Below are 23,742 nucleotides of genomic sequence, written 5' to 3'. Positions count from 1 at the left end.
AATGTGACTTGATAGTACATACAACATTAATTTTATTTATATAACCTTTAAATGTAAAAAAATCAATTTTATAACGTCTTTAAGCTATGTTTTTTTTGTGAAACATTCTTTTATAGTCACTTTGTCATACCTAAGAACGTCAACAGACCGGTAAGGTTGTACACGGCGCTTCAGCGACATCTAGCGGTCATCTAAAGACATTACACATGTATGGTCTGTTGACAGTTTCTTTTGTCTAATAGGAGCAGTTACCTGTGATTACACATGTATGGTCTGTTGACAGTTTCTTTTGTCTAATAGGAGCAGTTACCTGTGATTACTGATCTATAACTAAAACAATATTTCCTAGTTGGCCAATGTTAACAGTTTGGTCTAAAAACGAAAGAAAAATAATTGCATATTTGCATTTGTAAATTGAAATATAAAAAAATGCAATCCAGAAATAAAACTGTAGAAAGGTTTTGAAAGTAATTTTGCTTTTTCAGACTTCATTTTTGTCCCTATTTTCTTTTAAATTTTGATTTAAAATATTTTACTTTGAAACGTTTTTTTTTTTATATATATTTAGTTTTTTTATGGTTTTTTCAACGTGTTGAAATTTGTATCAGTTCTATTACATTATTTGGTTTTTAAAAATGACAATTTTCTTATTTTCAGTATGAGTTTTACAGATTGCCTTCCTTTGGAAATGCATTTTACAGATCACGTTCTGTACAACTCTGAGGCGGGGCTTTCCTCTGGAGTGAGGAGCAAAAACGTATCAACTGGTCATTTATATGAACATAATATAAAATGCCACTTGAAAATAATGTAATTCCTAAAACACAATCTGAGAAACAAATTGTAAAAAAGTACAAAATCTGGAACTTTTGTTTAAAAAATTACATTTGAAAATCTATAGATATTTAAAAAAAAAAATTTAAACATAAAATGTGTTTGGATTTTCATTTATAAAATTAGTTCTTCACATTTATGAAGTTGAATTCTCTCCATATCACAGATGTAAACCCATTACACACATTAGGAATATTAAATCATTGGTCCTGGAAGAAACCAAGTTTAGTGATTTAGATGTTCATTCTGAATAACAATATTTCTGGATATCTGAGAGATTGATTGGTCCACTATTAACTGGTTTATCGGTACAATTATAACTTTAAATTCACCTAAGAACAATTTGTACTATTAAGTAGGTTTTTACCAGTAGAAATTATTTTATTCCCAGGATATTTTTTAGTGGGTAGCTTGGATTGTATGTCAAAATGACTTGCCATACAGGATTGTTTCGTCGTTTTTATACCTTACGTCATCAATCCGGCTCTTATCAGAAATGGCTACTTCCGGAGAACCAACTGCTCAGTGGAAAACTACAATTATAATTAGCTCGTCTCTCCAGGTAAATATGATTTGAACGATAAAAAAATTTTTAAACGAAAAAAAACACCCCTTTTATGAAAGAACGTTAAAATCTGCCGATTTAAGCTGTTTTGCTAACCTAGCATAGGACATGATTTGACATTTCGCGAGCGACATCTTTAATTTCTGAAATGTTTTGGCAGAACCACGACACCTGCAGGACGCTGAGCGCACAGCAGCACAGGATCAGGTTCTCTGACAGCGTTGAAGCTGGTTCCTTCATTTTCCCTCTTTCAGGTACATCTCAGCTTTTCTCCATGTTTTAGTTTCATCACAGGTGGGTAGTAACTTATACTTGAGTCCTTTTCTGGACAGAAAAAGTATTTACTTTTAACTTTAACTACGGTAATTAAACTGCAAAATGTTTAACTTCTCTTCCATCTTGAGTAAATTTAGTGAATAAATAGAAACTTGTGCAGGTAAAGACACACAGTTAATGTCAAAAGGAACTTTTTTCACCAAGCTTGCTTGAACCTATCATGATATTTGGAGGTTAAGTTCATCAGTACAGGAAGATGTACATTTTGACGCTGGATGTACTGGTTTTAAAAGTTTAAAGTTATAAAGAAACCTTGTTTTGGAAAAGTGTTTATTCTAACTAGAATTATTATTTTTAAATTCCTTTTATTTTTATGTTAATTGTTGTATTTGATTCTTGGAGATACCATAATTTAACATCAAAATCTAAATATCAGATGTTATAAGTTACTCAGTACTTCATCAGCCTTTTTACCAAATATGTGTTACTTTTACTTGAATATATATAGCCTATATATATATATATATATATATATATATATATATATATAGAAAGTGAAGTAGATATTAAACACACTTTCATAAAAGTGAAATATTAAAGCAGAAAAAAATCCTGTATAAATATTTAAAGTCTTAAAACAATCTGTTTAACTAATCTTTATGTTTCAGTTAGATAATTTTTTTATAAAAATCATATTTATACCAATATAAATGCGTTTTCTAAATGCTACACAAAGGTGTAGCATTTAGATCAGAACTTGTGTAAGGAAAACTACCAATCATCTAGCAAACTAGCACATTGGCCTGATATCAACACGGTTTTTAGATATGCTGGTGGCAGCATCATGCTGTGGGATGTGATACTTTAAGCAGGGACAGAGAAGCTCTCAGAGTTTATAAAAGATGGATGGAGCTAAATGATGGACGATGTAAAGGCTGGAGGCTGAGGTGGGTGATCAGCGTCCTTTAAGGCAATGAAACAGGATATAGAGCCAGAGATACAGATGATTTATTGAATTAATAACTTTAGAGTTAGTAAAATAAGAATAAAAAAAAACAGTTTCTGTAAAAACAGACATCTGACCTGCAGCTGCAAAAAAAAAAGAAAAAAAGGATTGAGTCACTTTTTAAATTCCTTTTTCCACTTTTTGTTTTTGTTTTTTTTTACTTCATTAAATACCAATAAGACACACTGAGATTTGTTGTTTTGAAGGAAAGCAAATTAAATAAAGATACTGTTAGAACTATCTTAATTTGTTTTAATTAAAATGCAAATAATGATCCTCCTTTTACACACTGCAAAACTGATCTAAAAATAAGTAAAAGTTTCTTAAATTAAGTGAATTTATCTTTAATTTGAGCAGGTGAATAAGATAATCTACTCTTAAGATAATTAGATATTATGCACTTGAAATAAGACAATGCAACAGTTTATTATTTCAAATTAAATTGTCTTATGCCATTGTTAAAGTGTCTCACTTAACATTTTAATGCATGTATTTTAAGAAAAATAGATTTAGCTTTATTTCCAATTTTGTACTCAGAGATATATTTACAGTTATTATCAGTTACAAACTCCTTTCCTGAATGAAAACAACTGTAAACCTAAATCTTCCCCATGTTATGAGTCTTTTTAGTGTTGGGATTAAAATCTACTTATCATTAATAAAGCTTTGCTTTGCTGTATGAAGTTTAATTTAGGTTGATTTAATTCTTTAGGGACTGCATTTCTCCTGGTGGATCCTAAAGACGTCCCAGATCCTCTACAGGAATCCGGATTAAATGAACGGATTGAAAAGTTTGTCCAAGTTCACAGGAACTGCTTTTTGCTTCTCTATTCTCCCTTTAATGGCAGCAAAGAGCTGCAGGTTTTGGCTCACATTCAGCACAGGTACATCTTATCAATGTCTGCCATCTTTGCATGGAAACATTCCCCTTATTAGAGACCCAGAATAACTTAGAGAAAATATTTTACTAACAGCTTATACATAATCAAGTCAAGTGAATAAAGAAAGATGAAAACTTTGATTATTTTCAGATTTCTTGGCAGCAATCTGAAGGTCCTTCCTGTACGAAACGCTCCTCAGATAACAAAAGCGATGCTGACGGTTGCCAAGGTAACTGGTTATTTAGGAAAGCAGTCATTCTTTTCTGTTGTTCTTAGTTTGAAGTAAAGACAAACATTAACTTCCTGCAGGCCACCAGCAAGCCGCACGTGGATAAAATCCGAGAGCGGATGTCTTTGGCCCGGGCCCGCATCGTCGAGTCCAGTCCTGTGTGGGAAATGCTGAAAGGCATGTTATGATCCATGCCACCAGAGTTCGTACACGAAGCTACGTGAAGCATAAGTAGCACAGATGCAAACTGTTTTCTTCTCTGTTTGGTCAAATAATTTCAACAAAAGCTTAAATAAACATTTGGAACCGCTGAAGGCTTTCTGTTATCAGCCAAAAACCCAAGCAGATCGGTGTCAGTGAAGCTCCCCCAGCTTTTCCTCTGTGATCTCGTCTATCCGGACGATGAGACTTTCCATCAAGTCAAACGTCACCAAAGCGCTCTGCAGCACCTGAGTCACAAAAACAACCTTTGCTTTTCTGTTTTTTCTCCATAACATTTGATTAAAAGAGCAGAAATCTCTACCTGGTGCTGGATCTCTGGAGACATGTGGGGAACTTTTTCATGCTTCACCGTTATGGGTCTTAACAATCTGGTAGACTTAGCTTTCTCCTTAGCCTCTGCAGGACGAACAGACACAGAAATAAAGGGATCTGTTTCTCTCTTTCTGTCTGTTTAGCAGCTAAATTTTACCTTTTGCTTTCAGCCTTTGATCCTCCTTCAGTGCTTTCATCTCAGCAGAGTAATATGCTCTCCACATGCTGATGCTCACTCTCAGCATTCTTAGGTAGTCATCTTTGATCCTGCAGAAGTCCTCCCACATGTTAGCCTAAAGTTAAAAAAGCTGTTTATATTTGTTCTTTTTTTTTTTTTTTTGCATTGATCAAACTAAACAAATGAAGCTGACTCACGTTTCTCCTCAGTTCCTTGTCTTGCATAAGCAGATAGCGCAGAAGATTTAGACTCTCCATTATTCTGGGTTAAAAAAAACAGAAACAAAGCAAAACAATCTGGTTTCTTTCTTTCAGTTGTATGGTGGCCAGCGGGTGCAAACGCGCTGCAAACCACGAAACAAGCTACAAAAACGTGTGTTGCAAGCTGCAAAATATGCAAAATGCTGCAGAAAAACACTGCAAACAAAAACATGCTGCATCAAAACAATTGCAAACAACAAATGCTGTAATCACAGAAAGAGATGTTGCAAATGGTTAAAACAGCTGCAAATTCACTGCAACAAAATAGAAATGCTCCAGACCACTAGAGGGAGCCAAACTCTGATCAAACTCTATTAGATCAGAGTGTTACTTATGTTACAATAAGGTGCTGTTTTTCTGTAATACTGAAACAAGAATAGAAAATGAAACAAAGGATAAATGTCTCCTTTCTCATCCCAACTTTTTTTTTTTTTACTAAAGCTTGACTTCCTGTTTGTACGGAGCGTCTGGTTCGACAAGCTTTGTTCTTTGTTTGACTCCCTGTAGCGTTATGCAGCATTTCTGTTTAGTGGAGCAAGTTTTCTGCTTTTTTAGCTAATTGCATTATTTTCTTTCTGTGGTTGCATCTTATTTTGTTTGCATTTTTTGATTAATTGTAGAATTTTGCTAAAATTTTCAGTAACTGCAGCATGTTTTGTTTGCAGTGCCTTCCTTTTATGTTTTTTTTCTTGTTGTTCTTGTCTTTTATTGGAGTTTGCATCACAAGTTTTTCCATCCCGTTTCGTCGTTTCTGTGCATTTGCACCTGTCAGCGACCGTATTGTTGTCAACAAGGTTATTATCATTAGGTTAAACTTGCAAAATGTCAAGAACTGGAATTAAAAAAAACTTTTTCATGAACTGAAGTAACAAGTGTTGCACTGATGCCATTTTTTGGCCCCAATACTGATACCCAATACCTGTCTGTGCAGCATTGACCGATACTGATACCATCTGTTTGAAATTGACTACTTAGATGTAAAATAATTGCCGTCATGGCTTTGTCAAGCTGCTGCCTACCTTTGTGAAGCAGGAAAAAGACTAAAACAAAGTGAATCCAGTAGAACTTTTTATCGCCTACCTGGAAAGGGTGACAATAGTTTAAGAAACTTTTGACTCTCAAAATGGTATCAGTGCCCTATTTGTTGGTATTCGCCGATACCGATCATTTTAGTGCTGGATCGGGGCCCTGATACTGATACTAGTATCAGTATCGGTGCAACACTAATTAAAACAAGACCTTGCAAAAAGAAACAAAAACTAACTGAAGCTGTGCAAACCTAATTAAAACAAACGGAGCTTTAGGAGAGACTGTGCTTAGTTTTCGCTTGCGTCTTTATCATGCGTATCATGAGTGTGCATCTGCATGCCGAGAGCATAAGGCATCAGAGGGGAGTGATGGCCTAGTGATTAGAGCAGTGCACTCTTGCTCTGAGATGGTTGCAAGTATCCGGTTTGATCTCCACAGCCTCCACTCTGGGTTCCCGAACAAGACCCTTAACCCCACACTGCTTCTCAGGCGCCACACAATGGCAGCCCACTGCTCCCCAAGGGGACGGGTTAAATGCATAGGTAAAATTCTCCTGTGTGAAATTAATACAATCCAATTATTATTTAACTAGGGTGACCAAACGTCTGTATTTCCCAGGACATGTTCGTATTTCACGTCCTGTCCTGGGCGTCCCGGTTTTTTTTTTAGAAAGTGAGGAAATGTCCTGTTTTTTAAAATTACCCGCTTTCAGGCCGGATCGAGACAAACGGGAGGCCTTGTGCACAGCGTGCAAAGCAGGCACATATGTCTCAGTGTCCAATGGAGGTGCAAGGGATCTGAAAAGCCACCTGGACTCTGAAAGTAAAGATAGTCTATTGATATGTTTTTTTTTTTTTCGTTTTTGGTACATTTTGAGTTATTTTTGCTACAAAAGAGGTATTTTTTGTTATTTAGCTCATTTGTTTATTTTTTCCAATAACCTACAGAACAGACATTATTTCGTTCATTGCTGAGGCTGAGTATCATCATATTGGGAGTTGAGAGTTATTTTTAACTTTTATTGTTAAGTAAGGGATGTTTAGATGAGACATTATTTCTTTCATTGTGCTTTTCATTCATTACAGGAATTGTTGAGCATTTTTAACAAATACATTTTGAATAAAATTATCATTTGTTATTGGAGTTATTGCTGTTGACTTTTACTGAAAAGCATTTTTAATAAATCAACTGTTAATATGATGTTATTGTAGGATTACCTAGGCCTATGCATGGGAACAGAGATCCCCCGCCGCCTCCCCCCCGCTCCAAGGTGTCCTGGTTTTTCAAAATGCAAATATGGTCACCCTAATTTAACCTTATTAATATGAGGTTTGATTTCTGGTTCTTCACTGTACAGCATTTCGCCAGCAGATGGCAGCACAGCAGTCAGGTTATCTGTTTGTTGCTGCAGCAGTCTGTCTTTATCTGGAATTTTGTTTCTATTATTTATTTATTTATTTTATTCATATAAAATGAAAGACTATAACTGTACTATAGTGAAACTAAGTATTTTCAAAAAATAAAACCTAAAATAAACAAGCTAACAAATACAAAAAATTAATTTAAACTGAATTAGAATTAAAAATCAGGATTCAAAACTAAATAAAAATAAAAACCGCTAAAAATTTCAAAACTATTTAAATGTTTGTTGTCAGTTTGTGAAAGTAAACATTATTGGTGCATAAACAGACTTTGCTGGTTCAGTCAGTTAAGTATTTAAACATGATCTCCTCTTCTGATGGTGATTATCGGATGTGTTTGGGGTTGAGCAGCGAAAAGAAAAAGGAGCGTATCACTCACCTGTCCATGTTGGCGAGCAGATCCGTCTCTGCTCCTTGTGGTAAACTGAGCACCAGATCAAGCAGCGGGAGCAGCTCTGCTCCCAGGAACCACCTGTTGGCGTCAGCCTGCAGAGGAGTTACACATACAGAGCTATTAGCTCAAAGCTAACATCAGACACAGAGAGGTTGGGCAGATTAAACCTTTAACTGGGTTAAAAATTTACAAAAAAGAACCAGTGAACTCCAAGGATCATTTTTCTTTTATTGAATGTATTTAGGATTATAAACTAATTGACCTCTGCAGGAAAAATCAGTTTTATCTATAATGAGGGATTTCCTTCTCCCATATGCTTCAAACATTTCTGCTTCTGCAGAAAAGTTGTCTTCAAAGGAGGGAACTGATTTGATTCCATAAAAGATCTGGATTGTTGCTTAATCTGACCTCTGAGATTGATATACTCAGCTAGATTATTAATCTAAAACTGGATGATCTGGGTGAACTGTAAATTGCCTTTAGATGACGTTTTGTGAATTGATGCTATATAAATAAACTGAATTTAATTGAATTATTGCTACTGTGAAGCACAGGGGTGGAAGCATCATGCTCTGGGGCTGAATGACAGATCCGCGTTAAGGGGAAAATGAACAGGGACAAGGATGGTGAGATTTTAATCCCAAACCTGGTTGCATCAGTGAGAGCATTTCAGATGGAACATGGCTGAGACTTCAGCGGAACAATGACCACAAAGTGGCTCCATAAAGGTCCTAGAGTGAATCCACCTGCCTGCAGACCTGAACCCACATTTCCATGACTTAGAAATTAGCTAGAAAAATGAACGTCTGCGGTCACTGTGCAGATCAGCTGCTAAAAGAGACTCTTTATCTCAACTTTGATCAGAAATAGTCCTTTAATTGTATGTTTAGATGATCAAATGAAGATAATGTAGGTGTATTTTCTGAGTTTTTCTCTTTCATAAAAATACAACAGCTTTGTTAAGATGCCAAAAAGGTTCCTAATTCTCACCTTTATAGACAGATGGACCTGATTCCTGATGTTTTTCACTATGTAGCCTTCAACGCCTGCATGGTGGCTTGTCTTTAACATGCACCTGCAAAGGAGGGGAGCGATGATCAATGGTGTTTATTCAGATTAAGCATCAAACATTTAAAAAACAGGTTTAAAACCAGGTCCATTGGTAAATATCTGAAATATGCATTTATTGGTAAACAAAAGCTAAATTCTGATCTAGGTTTAATAATCCCCTAAATTCTGACCTGAAGAATTTATGCTTTGCTTCAACGTCGAGTTTGTTTATGAAAAGCTGGAATATTTTCAGTCCTGATTCTCTCTGAAGAAACAAACATAAAATTACTAAATTATTTTCACACGATCTAAGATCAGATTTTCATTTATCATGTTATGAACTACTTACCAGATGTTGAAAGGGGCAGTCAGTGAGAACTCGTCGCAGGTTCTATACATTTCAGAACAGATTATTTAGATCACTGAAAACATTTTTTAGTTTCCTTAAATATTTTTGCCTAATTTAAACGAGACAAACACCAGAAAAGTGAAGAAACGGTCCTTCAAAAAGTATTTTAGTCTTTTCTGTCCTGTTAAAATGTTCCAGCTGATCTAATCCAGGGTTTCCCAAACTTATCAGTCCAAAAATAAGAGTCCCCCCCCCCTAAAAATACAGATCTTTATTTTTTTCTCTTTACAGTGAAGTAAATAATTAATTTTTAAATACGTTTATTTTTCTATCTGACATTTAATTACTTATTCATTGTAAATGTATTATTTATCATTTAATTATACTTTTATCTAATCAATTATGTATTTTATAACTTACTATAACTCAATTATATGATACATTTATTTATTTTATGATACATTTTGTCCCTTCATGCACCTCAGGGATCACATTATAGTGACTGATAATAATTATCTATAAAACTCCCAGCAGATCCTGAGCTCAACCACTGATCTAAGCTCTGGTAATATCAGACAGAGATTAGAAGGTTTAAATACAAAAGGCATTTTTAAAATGATCTCTTCATTTTTTTTATCTGATGTAAATGTTTATGATTGTATCAATTACAGCATTAGAACCAAGTCCTGAAGAAGAAAAGTTGTTTTTTAGCAGGGAAAAACTGATTCCAGGTGATTACACCTAAATAGATTACATTGATTTACCACCAATATAGCAGTAAACTAGTTTGACCCATAATGTTATTGTGGTTAACAACTATGGCAAGCCGTTTTGAAACATATTAATATAACTGAATATGTATTTCTGATATCTGAAAAAACGTTTTCCCTCGTCAAAATGACCTTTACAAACAAAATGACGTTCTCCACATCTAGAATAAATATTCTGGATGTCTAGAAATTAATTATATATATTTTGTACTGCTCATTTGTATTACAGTATATTGACTATGAAAAAGTGTATTTCAGATATCATAAAATACATGTCAGTCAAGCTGATAAATGTCAAAACTGCCGGTTAAAATGTGTAAATGTTTCTAGATATATAAAACCTAATCCTTACAACTAGAATTTGTTTTTGTTTTATTTTTTTTTAACTTCAGTTTCGGCTGCAAAAATGTAATTTAGAAACTATATTATTTCAATTCCGACTAGGAAAGTGATTTAGATCAGGAAGAATCCTATTTTAGTGATCTACAAATGGAAGGACAGAGAGTGCTTTTAATAAATGTGAAAATGGCCTGCCATAGGCCACTTCATATAAACGTCTGCATTAATTTGAGCAACACTCTTCTCCTTCACCACCTTCCTCTTCTTTGCTGCTGTAGCGCCTTTTCTCTATTAAAACACTCTACATTAATTTATTTTATTTTTGCATTAAAATCTCTAGTTCCAGTGGGATGAAATTGGCTCTTCCTGTTGCCTGTTGTCATGGTTACTTGGCAAAATTCACCCCCTCAGAGATTAATAAATTATAACCGAAAACCCAGAGTTCCCGTCTTTAGGCTAGATCAATTCTGAGTTTCAGATTTGAATCTGAGTGTTAAACCTGCTTTATTGAAACGGACCCTGGCAAATATGGTGATGTCACTGTGAACGAAGTTGATAGAAATGTGAGAATATGTCTTGGTTGATAGTGCTGCTGGTGTTAGCGCTGCTTTTAACCCCTATCCTTCAAGCTGCTGGTTTTCAGGCAGGATTATAGCTCAGTCGGGACTTATTTAGTAGCTCCATCAATGGTCACCATCTGGCTTTCTAGCAGTACTGCCAGTAGATGGCGCCACATGTGTTAATTTCAGCTCACTGCACCTAGTGCTGAGGTTCTCTTTAGGCTCAAAAAAGAAGATCAAAACACTATGAGGATGGAGGATTAGAGTTTATAGCGTTATTTGATCAGAATTAACTGGATTTTTTCCTTTTTGGCAAAGACATAAAACATGACTATATACCTTTAAATATTTTAATCTGTGTTTAAAGTGCTGTGAACCAAAAACAAATTGTGAAAAAAAAAAAAAAATAAGCGACTTGTTTTACCTATATTAAAGCCGTTCTATCAAAGACTTTTGAAAGGAACTTTAATAGAAAGTGAAATATAATGAATGCTTTCTATAATTTAGCTTTTTATCTGTATTGAAATCCACCAAAAAGGAAAATGTTTTTGTATTACCATATCATCTTAAGGAAAAACCACATCAGAGGCATTTATCATAAACTATTTAAATCTCTTTTAAAGCAGTTTTCTGTTGTTGGTCTTTCTTGTGTCTTACCTGCGGTGCATTATAGAAGCTTTTCAGGTCTAGCAGACCTACAGGAAGGCTGTCGTCTTCCACTTTCTCCAAACTTTTGGAAAACAATGCCTAAGACAAATTATGAAAAACAATTAAAGTGTTCTGCCTCCATTTCTAATAGAGTCTCCTGTCATTTTTTCCATCTAGGATAATGGGTGTTCATACCAGTCCTTTCAGCAAATAGGATTCCTTTTTGCTGCCAAAAATAGAAATTTAAGTAGCATTTTTCATTGCATTTTCAAAATTAAAAATGAACTTTTCATTGAACTGATAGCCTACCTACTGAGGAGCTGGTTGATGTGATCCATGTTGCACTGAAGAATAAATACAGGACTGAAACAAATGCAAGAGTTAATTTTTTTTATACTCTCTTAAGAGGTGGGAAAACCTTCACAATGATGGTCCGAGTCTCACCTGAACACAGCTGGAAACATGTCGATGGTTATGAGCTGGACAAACAGCAGATAGGCCAGACATGCCAGTGACTCCTTGGACAGGCTGGTATCAATCATGGGGAATTTTTTCAGAGAACTGAAGAGCAGAAGTCCTGGAATAGGTTCTTTGATCGCAGGTAGGCTGACCTGAAATGCAAATTATAAAACATTAACAAATATACAAGAGAAACCCCTAAAAGTGTTTGACTTATATGATCTAGTTTTATTATTACCATTATCTCTGCTGCAAAGAGCCACAAAGTAGATTTTTTATTTTGGTTCAGTTCAGCTTCAAGTAAAGGTTCCTTTAAACTCCTCATGCAGCTGTTTGAAAAAACAAAAACTTATTTTGGTACTATCATCACTAAGGGATACATTTTAAATACTTTTTGCAAAATTGCATTTTTTTTTTTAATTGAAACTGAAATACCTAAGTTCATCGCCATAAATAATGATTTAAAGAGCTGAAAAATCTAACTCTTTATACCCGACTCTTCCAGATGCATCATTAAAGCTGCTATTGTGGTGTTTTAAGCAACAAGATAGTGAATCATAAACCTACAACTTCAAGATTTCAGCCTTCATAGCTTCTTCTTCAGCAGTGGGATGACACTTTTCCTCCTTCCTCTTCAGGTCGTCTATAAAAGCCTTGGCAAACATGGCCAGGGCGATGCAGCAGTGGCACAGGCCGTGCTCATCAGCCTCCTCCTGCTGCAGGGTGAAGGGAACAGGCAGCCTGGACAGCTGCTGCTGAAGGGCTGATAGAGTCAAACCCAAACAGGCCGCTCGGTTCTCCTCCAGCTGAAAGAGAACTGAAAAAAAGCAAAGATTTCAATTCATTAAATGATGCTATGCAGAATGGATTTAAACTGAAATTTCTTTAACATTATTTCAGTGTGTGCTGCAGGGGGCGCTAGACACCATATTTTTAATGGAGACAAACCAAATCTTTCACAAACTGAATCCACTTTGACATCTTTACTTTACCAGGACCTTTCATGCTAGAAAAAAAAAACCTTAAAGCGTTTTTCTGTTGTTAGAAGTGAATCAGTGATGCGTTCACACACCTGTTTGAAGATGTGGAAGAAGGGCTAAAATGGTTTCAGAAATGGCACCTGGATCCATGTCTTCTATTAATCCAATGAAGCTCTCCACCAGGCTTTCTGAGCTGCAAATCTAGAAAACAGAGCATCTCATTTAGTTTAAATTACCTCGAACTGCAGCAGGCCTTTCGTTTGAACTTAAGCTTTTTATTTTCACTGACAGCAGTTCCTAGGAAACGGTTTTATGTGTCTATATTGGCCATTTCTGCTGAGACAGAGACAGATGTGCAGCTGACTCAGCTGAAGCAGAGGCTGCTGTAGACAACAAAAACAAAGAAGCACCATAAAGGTTTTTTTTTTTTTACTTTAAAATAATAAAATCTGTAAAAACGTCTTAAAAGTGTATTTGCTCCATAGCTGTGCAGATAAATAAGATTTAAGTTTTTTAAGATATCTTGCACTTGAAATAAGATTTTTCAAATTCTTGTATTTCTAAATTATCTTATTATTACAAAGGCCAGTATCTGCACTGCAAAAACCATCTAAAAATGAGAAAAAAATGCCTTAAATTAAGTGTATTTACCATTCATTTGAGTAAGTAAATGAGATAATTTGCCAATGGAATTAGTATTTTTAGTCTAGAAATAAGATAATTAGATAATATGCACTTTAAATAAGACAATGCAATTGTGTTTTTTCTTATTTTAAATGTAAATTGTCTTGTTCTATTGGCAAAGTGTCTCAATTACCTCCTCAATTAAAAAAAAAAAAATTTATTACAAGAAAAAATGACTTATGTAGATTTGAATTTTTTGCAGTGTGTATTGCTAATGAATTCAGTTCAAATAAAAAATACTTTATTAATCCCAAAGAAAAATTAATTAGCCATTATTATCATAAATATATGAAAAATTTTAACTAGCCTTGATATGAATAATGTTTCTGCAGGATGTTTGAAGGCTTAGATTGTATTTTATTTTTCATTTTAGGCCGTAGAACATCCTTTAGTCTTAAGGTCCTTCATTTTGTTACAGCTGTCTTTTTTTCTTGTAACTTTTAGCCTTCGAGAAAATCTCTGTTTTCATTCATGTAACATAACATATCTGTTCAGTTTGAAAAAGAGGGATTTTTATTTGCTTTTTGCCAGTTTAAGCAAAACCCTATAGGGGGGTATGAGAAGTAGAATTTGCAGTTAACATATCTGTGATAAGATAAAAAGGTCATACCGCCTGTTAATATTAATCACGCTGGAGTTTCCACCCCTGATATCATATGATTCATATTTGCAGATATTAAAATCTGTATCCTGCACAGTTGTGCTTCCTGAAATCAGTTAAAATATCACATTCTGCTAAAACCTACCTTGGTTAGTTGCATGATGGCAGCCTGGCAATCGTCACGACTCTTCTTGTTCTTAACAACTTCCTTCATTAGAGGTGCTAAGAGCCCACAGCCCATGGACTTCATGATTCCCTGTATGAATGAAAAAGATGCACTTTCACTAATCTGAAAGGTTAAAACATCTTTATTTACCATAACGTTCCCCTGCAGAACAAAATGAACAGCTTTATTGGTCAGTATTGTCAGCAGAAACAGAATATTCGGCTGCATGTGGACAGTTTGATCCTTGTAGAGCAAAAGCAGGATTCAGGCTTATATCTGCTTAACTATGAGATTTTCCTATTTTTATATATATTATCTAAATCAGGGGTTTCCAAAGTGGGGGTGATTTTCCCCTAAAGGAACATAAGACACCAAGTGGGAGGTGGAAAGATGATTCTCACAATCATTGTGATTTGATCCATGAAATGTATTGAGGGCTAAAATAAATCATGAAATTCATAAATGTGATTGTTTCTTTAATTAAATACATATACAATAAAGTCAGCAGATTTAATAATTATTAATTTATGTAAAATATTAAATTGTAAAATGTCCAATTGAATAATTAAATTTCCTTATAAATAAAAGCTCATTTGAATTATGAATTAAATAAGTAATAAAAGCTCCTTTCCTTAAAATTCAATATAATTTAAACCAGAGTTAAGTAAGTAAGTGAATATTTATTTTTAGGTGATCTCCAGACTGTTGCTTTGTTATTTTTTGGGGTCACAGGCTGAAATGTTTGCTCTAATCTATGATTCAAACATTATTTTTACTGTTAAATTATAAAATGCAACAATAAATAAAGATCCTGGATGGAATCACATCAGAGATGAATGAGCTACAAAGAAGGTTTGACAGAATCAAATTATCCTTGAAGCTGGAAAAAAACTTAATTCATGTTATTTCCAAATTCTAAAAGAAATATAAATGGGAAAGTCAAAATATTTGGGGTAAAGTCAGAACAAGTTAATGAAATATAATTATTAGGTGTAATTATTGACTAAAATATGTGCTGAAAGAGTCTCATCATGTCTCAGAATAAATTATATAGAAAAATCGCAATTCTCAGTAAAACAAAACATTTTCTGAATGATAAAGAATGACGTAGTCTTTATTATTTAATGAGTTTTACCATATTTGAGCTATGTTGAAGTCTGAGGTAACATCTATAGGACATCATTAAAACTGCATGCAGAAAAGAGCCATCGGGATAATTGATCAAGCTGACTATCATGACCACAATAATCCATTATTCATTCATTCCTGCTTTTTTAAATTCTCTGATCTGGCAGATTTTTTAAGCCTCACAATTAATTTATAGAGCAAGAAACAAACAGACTGAAAAACGAAAACTATTTGTTGAGGGAAAGAGGGAGGTTAGATCATAAAAATGTAAAAACCTTAAGTGATCAAGCAGACAAAAAGAGGTTGCAGGTTTGGCAAAAGATAGGAAAAAGTTTACAGCTAAACAGTTTGGATTTTAGATCACAGTATTGTGATAATTTCATCTGTTTAATGTTATGTAAAACAAGCCAACAGAAGCTTTTACTGAACACATGCTAGATACACGATGCTTACATGTTTTAAACTGTTGTTTATTCAACTTATTTCTTTATTGCAGACACAAAGAAGGTCCCTATTGCTTAAAAATACAATTTATAAAGTTAAGACACTATATCAACTACAATTTACACACTTAAATGACATTAATGTGTTTCTTGATATGCTCAACACTTTTGATTGCTAAAATATGAACAGAGACTCATTTAACATAAGTCCTCTGGTGTCTGCCAGCTATGAGCTCTACTCTCCTAAAAACCAAACTTAACTAAAGAAGCTAAAATTTCTGCAAACGAAGGAACAATCTCAGAAGTTTAAAAATGAACTATCTAAAAGGTTATTGATTCTGGATTCTAGAAAATTAATTCATTATTTTACCAAATAATGATTTATTTATCTTATTTTGCATTGTGCAATAGTTTGAACACAATTTAAATTGCTCTAAATTATTTTAAAAGTAATTTCAACCTGTTATAAAACTCTTCAAGATAAACTTTGGTTTTCAAACATAAAATCCCTGCAAAACTGTAATATCAATAAATCTTTTTATCTTTCTAACCATTTCTCCTAATATGTTTATTGAGATAATTATTTTAGTTGAGTTTCTCTTGTTTAGTTAATAGTTTTTTACCTTAAATATGTTTGACTTTGTGTTGATTTTCTTTAACTTTTATTTTATTTACTTTTATTTATTTTAGTTATTTTATCTTTCTTGCGCAGCACTTTGGAAACCTTGTGTTTATTTAAATCGTGCTATATAAATAAAGTGGATTGGATTGAACAAATTTTTATATTTTAAAATGAAAGTTGCTCAGTTATCAGTTTGACTATAAAGCAAGTTTTATTTATTTTTTCAACAATATCTTTATTGAGTTTTATAGATATATTTCACTTGTACAAAGAGACGGTTATCAAAACAATAGCATCCAAAAAGTGAACAGTTAGAATTTCCACAAAACATTTCACATACTTCACACACTTAACAAAATTAAATAAAACTAAACAAAACACAAACACTCAACAACATATGTCAACGCAGCAGTTTTAAGTTATTTGAGCTCTTTGACGTTGAAGAAACTCTATTAAGGGATTCCACACAGTCTTAAACTCTGTAGCCCTTCCCCTGGTGATATAAGTCAGCCTTTCCAGCAGGGCCGTGCAGAGACCACTAAAGGGGCAGGTGCTAAAAAAAAAAAAGGGCACATCTTATCGCATTTTAGGACAGAATATTAACAAAGTCACATAGCTTTCAGAGTTTAATGAACAATGATAAATTACAAAATTGTGAGACATACAATCAAAGCTAAGGGAAACACAAGAACAACAGCCTAATGTCTGTATGATAAAAATACTGAATCGATAGATAAGAACAGCTTTTCCTCATCTGGCTCTCTCCTCCCACTCAGTAGTTCTTCAGAGAAAGGCGCGCCGCGTCCTATACTTTCCTCCGTTTAAACCGCTACTCTTTACTAAAGTAGAGAAATTATACAACGTTCAAAGTTTTCCGTTGTCTGACAAGTAGCAAGCCTACTCCAGTATTTTCACCAAAAATTATGTTTTTTAATTCACAAAAAAACTGTTCTGTAATCATTACAGAACAGTTTTTTGTGAATTAAAAAACATAATTTTCAATGTAAAAGACTAAAAGCACAGAGTAAACAGTGTTTTAGATCAAACAATACTGCATCATCCATGGGGCTCATTTGGTTTCACTTACATCTCTATTCAGGTTGACATTGGAGAGGCGGTGCAGACTGACGACATAGCCATCCATCCGATCATGGTTGATCTTGCTTAGGGCCGAATGAGCAGCGGCCACAGTGTAATGTGGAATGTTCGCTACCTTTAGCTCCGCAGTTAGCCGCCTTATCTGACTGTGCGAGAGGCAAGTGCGTCGTCACCGGCAAAAGGTCAAAGGTAACAATGTGACCGGAGGGCTTATTGTATTGTTTTTCTTGCCAAAAAAAAAGATAATAATAATAATTTCAGTACATGTGTCAAATAAAAAAAAATTTAATAAAAAAAAAAAAAAAAAAAAAAGGACCAAAAGGGCACATTGGGATCATGGAGCAAAAGGGGCAGGTGCTCAAGCCCCCTTAGCACCCCCGTCTGCAAGTGCCTGCTTTCCAGCATCACACAAGATGCCATCTCCTTTATCCACTCATTTATCGAGGGCACACCCATTTTCCTCCAGGACAGAGCAATCATCCTCCTCGCCTGTAGGAGGCCAAAATCAATTAAAGTTGACTTGTTAGGAGTAACAACAAAGTTTTTTGGATATATACCGAGTATACACATTTCTGCCAGGTGAGGTATCTTCACTTTAATGATGTCAGATAAAGTCAGAACAATGTCTTTCCAGTATTTTTTTATATCTGGGCAGTCCCATACACAGTGATATAGAGTACCCTTTCCTTCCAAGCACTTAACACATGTGTCTGGCACATCAGGAGACCACTGATTGATCTTAACCGGGGTAATGTAAGTTCATAAAGCAAGTTTGAATCTAACTTTTATTTGTTCTTCTAACAGAGCCCATTCAGCGTGCGCTCAGACAACATGTTCCAGTCTAAAAGTGACTTCATTAAATTACACAAAGTTATAACAACATTTAATTGCAGAAGAGTTAAGTTTCGCTTCTTCATACCTCTTTTTTACCCAGACTTAAGTAATAAATTATACATATAATTAAGTATAAATCATTACTTATTCATTATGTTTAAGTAATGATTGTAATAAAAATGACATTGTAATTAAAATTATTCATTCCTATTGCTTGTAAAAGAAGAAAATGTTAAAAGTTGCTGAGATTACGGAGACTTGTGCAATCATTTCCATAAAAACAGCAATACTAAGAGAGCAATCATGTCAGTTTATTTTAATGCACTTTAAACCACTATAAATGTCTATCATGATGAAAATGTATTTCTTAAGCTGAGAAGAATCATAAATGTTTCTTTTCTCTTGTTTTTCTTTTTTTTTTGTCCATCAACAAACAGCTTTATGGTGCATTAATTATTCAGTTAGATTGAAATTTTTCTTCTGCGAAAATCTGATTGTAACATTTTAACTTCAGTAACGGCTTTGCAGCGTTAGATACATCCTTTAGTCAAATAATTAACCAGTGGAGTCTTATGGTCAAAATCTACTCAATTACTTACTTATTCCAGCTAAAATGTTCTTAAAAAAGGTATTTAATCTTTACCTAACTGTTACACCAATAGTTCAGTTTAATCCAAACGTTTCAGCTTTACACACCTGCACTCAAAAAAACAATATGTTGCACTGACCTAAATATAAAGAATTTCAAGGTTGGGGTTTACATTGTGTCTAAGAAAATGTTCTGGAATACTTTAGATGATTTTTATTCTAAAATAATGAGGTAAGATCGACTGTTTTCAGAGGAAAATCATACAGACGCTGCTTTGTGGCTAAAACCTCACGCTGCACCTCAGATTAAAACACTGTCTGTAAAACTGGCTTTTCTTTTCATATTCAATCATTTCAGAGCTTCAATGCAGCCAGCCTTCAAAGGAGGTGATGGTAGGGAGTGTTTCTTTAAGTAGGGTTAACACAGCTGCATGAAGTGTGGAGAGATGGGACAACCAAGGGCACTTAGAGGAGCACCACGTTGATGGGTGTTAGCAGTGGAGCGAGAAATCTGACTGAATATCTGCTTGTTTCCCTCCACACCTTCAGCTCAAAAGGCCAGCAGGCACCAAGTAACAGCTGCATCTCCATGTTTAACATAGCTGGATGGAGCGGATGTGCTTTTAGTGCTGTCCGACAGATTAACGCAGTCGATCCGCCGTCACTTCAGATCTGCAGGGTGGGAGAACACAACCCGGACCCTCAGTCTGCCTCTTTTTTAGTCAGCTTACCTGGTTTTTCTCATCCTGGAGAAATTTTAGGAGCTGTTTGCCGTCCCCCCCTCTGAGACAAGCCGCTCCGATGTCCCTGAACTGCTGGAAATCCTCCGGCTTTAAATCTTCTTCTGGAGTGTTGCGCTGAAATGACAGCGTGGGGGATTATCACTGTTGAATACGAACTGTAAAAAAGTGTTTTCCCCTCATAGATTCTGTCCTATTTGGATTTTATTTTAAACAAACTTCTATTTTCAACTGCATGTCAATTTTCAAATATTTCTCACAGGAAAATAGGATCCAAATATCCTCCTAAATCTAAAGAAAGGGGGTAAATCTTCACACAAATCATTTCATCATTAGTTGAGGTAATCTCAGCTGGATTTAAGTCAGACTTTAAACAGAACTTGAAATCTTCCCGTTTTTAAGGCCAATCAGACGTGAGAAAGCTTTAAATCGTCGTGCTGCTAATCACGTTCATAAACGATTGAGGATAAACAAAAATTGTTGCCGCTGAGGCACTTCCTGAGCACGGTTCCCTAAAGTGGAGGTCTGGACCCTTTTGGGTTCTTGATCAAACTGTATTAATTGTTAAGATCCACTACAGAAGAAACTAAACAACAAAGATTGATGCTAAAGTGCATAAAAGCATAACTTAAAAAGGACACAACCAACCACTTTGGTTGTTGATGCTGTTTGTAATGTTGGTTAATTGATTTTACAGAACTCTTTTAAAGTAAACCAGTAATTTGGTTCATGAGTCGACTCTGGCAAGATTTTCTCGCTCAGAAGCTGAAAAGTTTGAGAAATCTGATCTAGGAAGAGAAATCAGGGATTCATCAGTGAAACCAAGTTTCCAGATCCTTATAGACTTAAAGCAGCCCCAGACCATCACACCACCTCCACCATGTTTGACTACTAATCTGATATAATATCAAAATGCTGGCTAAAGTGGTTTTTACCAAACCTTCTACACCCTGGTCATACTCAAGCATACAATCACAATAGAAATGATGTCTGTAAAACAAACTGAAAGGAAGTAAAAAAAAAACTCATTTCCAGATATATCAAAACTCTCATGGAAGCTGTTGCCTCTAAATGATTTTTAGGTGAATTCCGTTTCTAACCTTTTTCTTTATTATAATAAAGAAATTTTTACATTTTCCATTTTTTCCATTTGTTTTATGATCATAGATCTGTGCCTCTATGTTCCTTTTCTATGTCTGCTTCTGTCTTTTCAAATCCTCAGTCTTCCTCAGCAGAAGGCCGCTCACACCGACACTGGTTCTGGTTCTAATGGAGCTTTCTTTGTGTTAAAAGGAAGTTCTTCCTCTCCACTGTCGCCTCATGCATGCTCACTGTGAGCGATTGCTGTAGACTAAACGACAAAATGCAAGAGAATATCTACATTCTCCACATGCTGATCCAGGAGGAGTGAATCAGCAGGTTTTCCTTAGAAAACGTTCAACCTTTCATCTGATCGATTTGTCTCTGGAAAGTTCCTTGAGCTGACAGGTGCTGTGAATTGAAGCTAAAGAAATAAACTCAGTTGAACTCATCAGAAACATGTAGGTGTACCAAATAAAAAAAGAAAACATTTGACAGATTGCTAATATTGTTTCTCAATGCTTTACTTAATTTATAAAAAGGAAATTCTTTTTAATTCTTGAGTCAAAAGGATGAAGACAATATATGCTTTTTTGTTTAGTTTTTTTAATCAGTTTTTGTTATTTTTGGTGTTTTAATTTAGTAAATCAGCTCTCTAAATCAGCGAGGGGATGGTAAGCCTATGCGTTATTGTTAGGAATATGATTAGCTCAGCTCAGATTGTCAGGGTGGACTTACCCATCTCAGGATGATCTCATACACTTTATCTTCATTCATCATCAGTGTTTCCTCTCAGCCAATCCTGTTCTCAAGATATCCACACCAGATGTAGTAGGTGTAGTGGTGGTTTTCCAAATGATCAAATATATAGCTTTTCTAGTGTCTCGAGGGAGAGAGAAAACATTCAGTGTGAGCGACACAAACATAAACCTCTTATCTACCCTTTGTGCTTCCCAGCTAATAGGATTAAAGCAGGACAGAGACGTGGAGCTAGACTCCACTGAACACTCAGACATGGAAAATACGGAAGGCAGGAGCGGCCCTTCAATCACTTTATATTAAAAATAAATCATCAAAGTCCTTATGCTGTAAACCAGCTAACTCTGTCCCAAAGCGTCCTCACAGAAGGTCGTTTCCTGTTGTGTAGGTGGGGATGTGCCGCTTCAGGTTCATCTGCATTTTCTGAGACCGAAATAGAAGTTAGTTTGCATTTTATCCGTCTCTAAGATGAAGTATAAATATAAAATCTTGGTAAATGTTTAAATATCAGTTGTTCCACATCATCTAACAGGATGCCTGCTTCTTTCTTTTTTTTTTTTTTTTTTACAAACTTATCAATGTGAAGCAAGATTGTGACAAACAGTTAAGCAGTGTCGGCCCAGACACCGTATCACCTGCAACTGACCTTTATGGGTGTTTTTTATGCCATGTGTGATAAAAAAGAAATGAAAACAAACCAAAGGTTAAATAAAAGAAAAGGTGCTTTATAGGAGCTAAGAATATAAAATGTAATTTCTTATTTAAATTTGATTCTAATGTGGAAATTAAATAAAATTAAATACGTGTGTTCTAACAATTACTTTATGTGTGATTAAAACACTTTAATCTGGATTCCACTAAAACAAAACTAAATATTGATTTCCTGCCTAGGTTATATAACTAAGTTATAGAACTTGCGCAAGTCTCCGTAATTTTAGCAACTTTTAACCTTTTCTTCTTTTACAAACATAAGGAATAAATCATTTTAATTGCAATGTCATATTTATTAGAATCATTGCTTAAACATAATTAATAAGTAATAATTTATATATAATTATATGTATAATTTATTACTTAGTTATTTCAGTATAAATCCATCAGTTGTATAAAGATTTTTAGAGGTTTGCGAGAAACATTAGTGAACAACAAAGACCAAGAAATAACTTAAACAGGTCGAGGAGGAGAAAATCAGAGAATATTAACAGACGGATTAGGTTAGAAAACTAAAACTTAGAAAATTGCTTTTTGCTCTGTCCAAGAGGATGAGGGTGACATCAGGGGCGGAGCTAGAAGGGGGGCCAAGGGTGGCCATGGTTTTGCCACCTCAAAAACACGCAGTTCGCTCTAAACTAGAGGGTGGCAGTACTAATACCATCCAGTGGAAGGACCTAACTATTTAACATTTTAGTTGTTCTGAATTTAAAGATAAACTCACAACAAAAATACAGAAATAACTCAATTGCTGCATTGTAGGTTTTTGAGAGCGGAAAACAGATTTCAGCCAGGCCAGGCTTTGAAAACATGCAATTGAAACGCTAAAAAGCAAAACTTTTCAGCTTTCAAAAACCTATAATACAGCAATTGAGTTGATCCCTTCCCGCCTATCATCTTAACCCCAACCCCTTTACAGAGGAACAGAAGACCTCGCCTATTCAGCCAGGCCAACAACTCCCTTTAATGGCCTCCCTTTCAGAGACAGAGCGCTATTTCTGACATTTTGAATTCAAAAAAGTTTCTGGATGGGAAGAGCAACGTCTTCAAACTTGGACACAAAGTCCAGTGGATTTATTTTTTTTGGGGGAAAAACTAGATTTCATGTTTTATGGAGGAGAAGGGGATGTGTGTGTCTCTGTGAGTCATTTAGGAGTCGTGTTTGATACATAACAGCTAAATGTATATATTGGATGCATTAATTTATGTAGATCTTAATTTTATGCAGAACTATAATTAATCACATGTAGAATGGAAATTTTTCTAAAAAGTGTAGGTAAGAAACGGTCATATTCTTTTTTTTGGCATAAGTGCTTATAGCAAACGCCATCCAGTCGGTCTTCCACTATTGCGTTAAAGAATCTCCTAAACACACTCTGGTCTTATTTCTTTCTTCTGAGGCCGTCTCCCTCTTGTTTTAAACTTTTGGGACTGTTTGCTTCTCTCAGCCCTTTTTAAAGTATAAAGTAAGAGCAATGGAGATACAATAAATTCAGTTCAATTCAGTTTATTTCTATAGCTCCAAT

General features: G+C 34.8%; 2 protein-coding genes across 2 annotated transcripts; one reads left to right on the top strand and one right to left on the bottom strand.

Moving 5' to 3' along the window:
• Positions 1 to 1,310: 1,310 nt before the first annotated feature.
• On the top strand, positions 1,311 to 4,280 carry LOC119772824 (uncharacterized protein C1orf146 homolog). Its single transcript, XM_038269484.1, has 5 exons — positions 1,311 to 1,396; positions 1,560 to 1,653; positions 3,394 to 3,565; positions 3,713 to 3,791; positions 3,872 to 4,280. The coding sequence occupies exons 1-5, from the start codon at positions 1,331 to 1,333 to the stop codon at positions 3,977 to 3,979; spliced, it is 519 nt and encodes a 172-aa protein (XP_038125412.1). The 5' UTR covers positions 1,311 to 1,330; the 3' UTR covers positions 3,980 to 4,280.
• Positions 3,681 to 21,678, bottom strand: LOC119772819 (glomulin-like). The gene is made up of 18 exons (XM_038269471.1): positions 21,485 to 21,678; positions 19,658 to 19,783; positions 14,193 to 14,303; positions 12,855 to 12,963; positions 12,350 to 12,599; positions 12,021 to 12,111; positions 11,768 to 11,934; positions 11,633 to 11,686; positions 11,519 to 11,549; positions 11,333 to 11,422; positions 9,007 to 9,048; positions 8,849 to 8,922; positions 8,598 to 8,682; positions 7,593 to 7,699; positions 4,701 to 4,764; positions 4,483 to 4,618; positions 4,315 to 4,409; positions 3,681 to 4,240 (listed from the first exon to the last, which is right to left on the bottom strand). The coding sequence occupies exons 1-18, from the start codon at positions 21,524 to 21,526 to the stop codon at positions 4,145 to 4,147; spliced, it is 1,770 nt and encodes a 589-aa protein (XP_038125399.1). The 5' UTR covers positions 21,527 to 21,678; the 3' UTR covers positions 3,681 to 4,144.
• Between the last annotated feature and the right edge of the window lie 2,064 nt (positions 21,679 to 23,742).

Source organism: Cyprinodon tularosa, unplaced genomic scaffold (genome assembly GCF_016077235.1).
Source record: "Cyprinodon tularosa strain WSP-4 unplaced genomic scaffold, ASM1607723v1 ctg1199, whole genome shotgun sequence".
Classification (NCBI taxonomy): Eukaryota; Metazoa; Chordata; class Actinopteri; order Cyprinodontiformes; family Cyprinodontidae; genus Cyprinodon; species Cyprinodon tularosa.
This window is presented reverse-complemented; position numbering and strand designations above follow the sequence as displayed.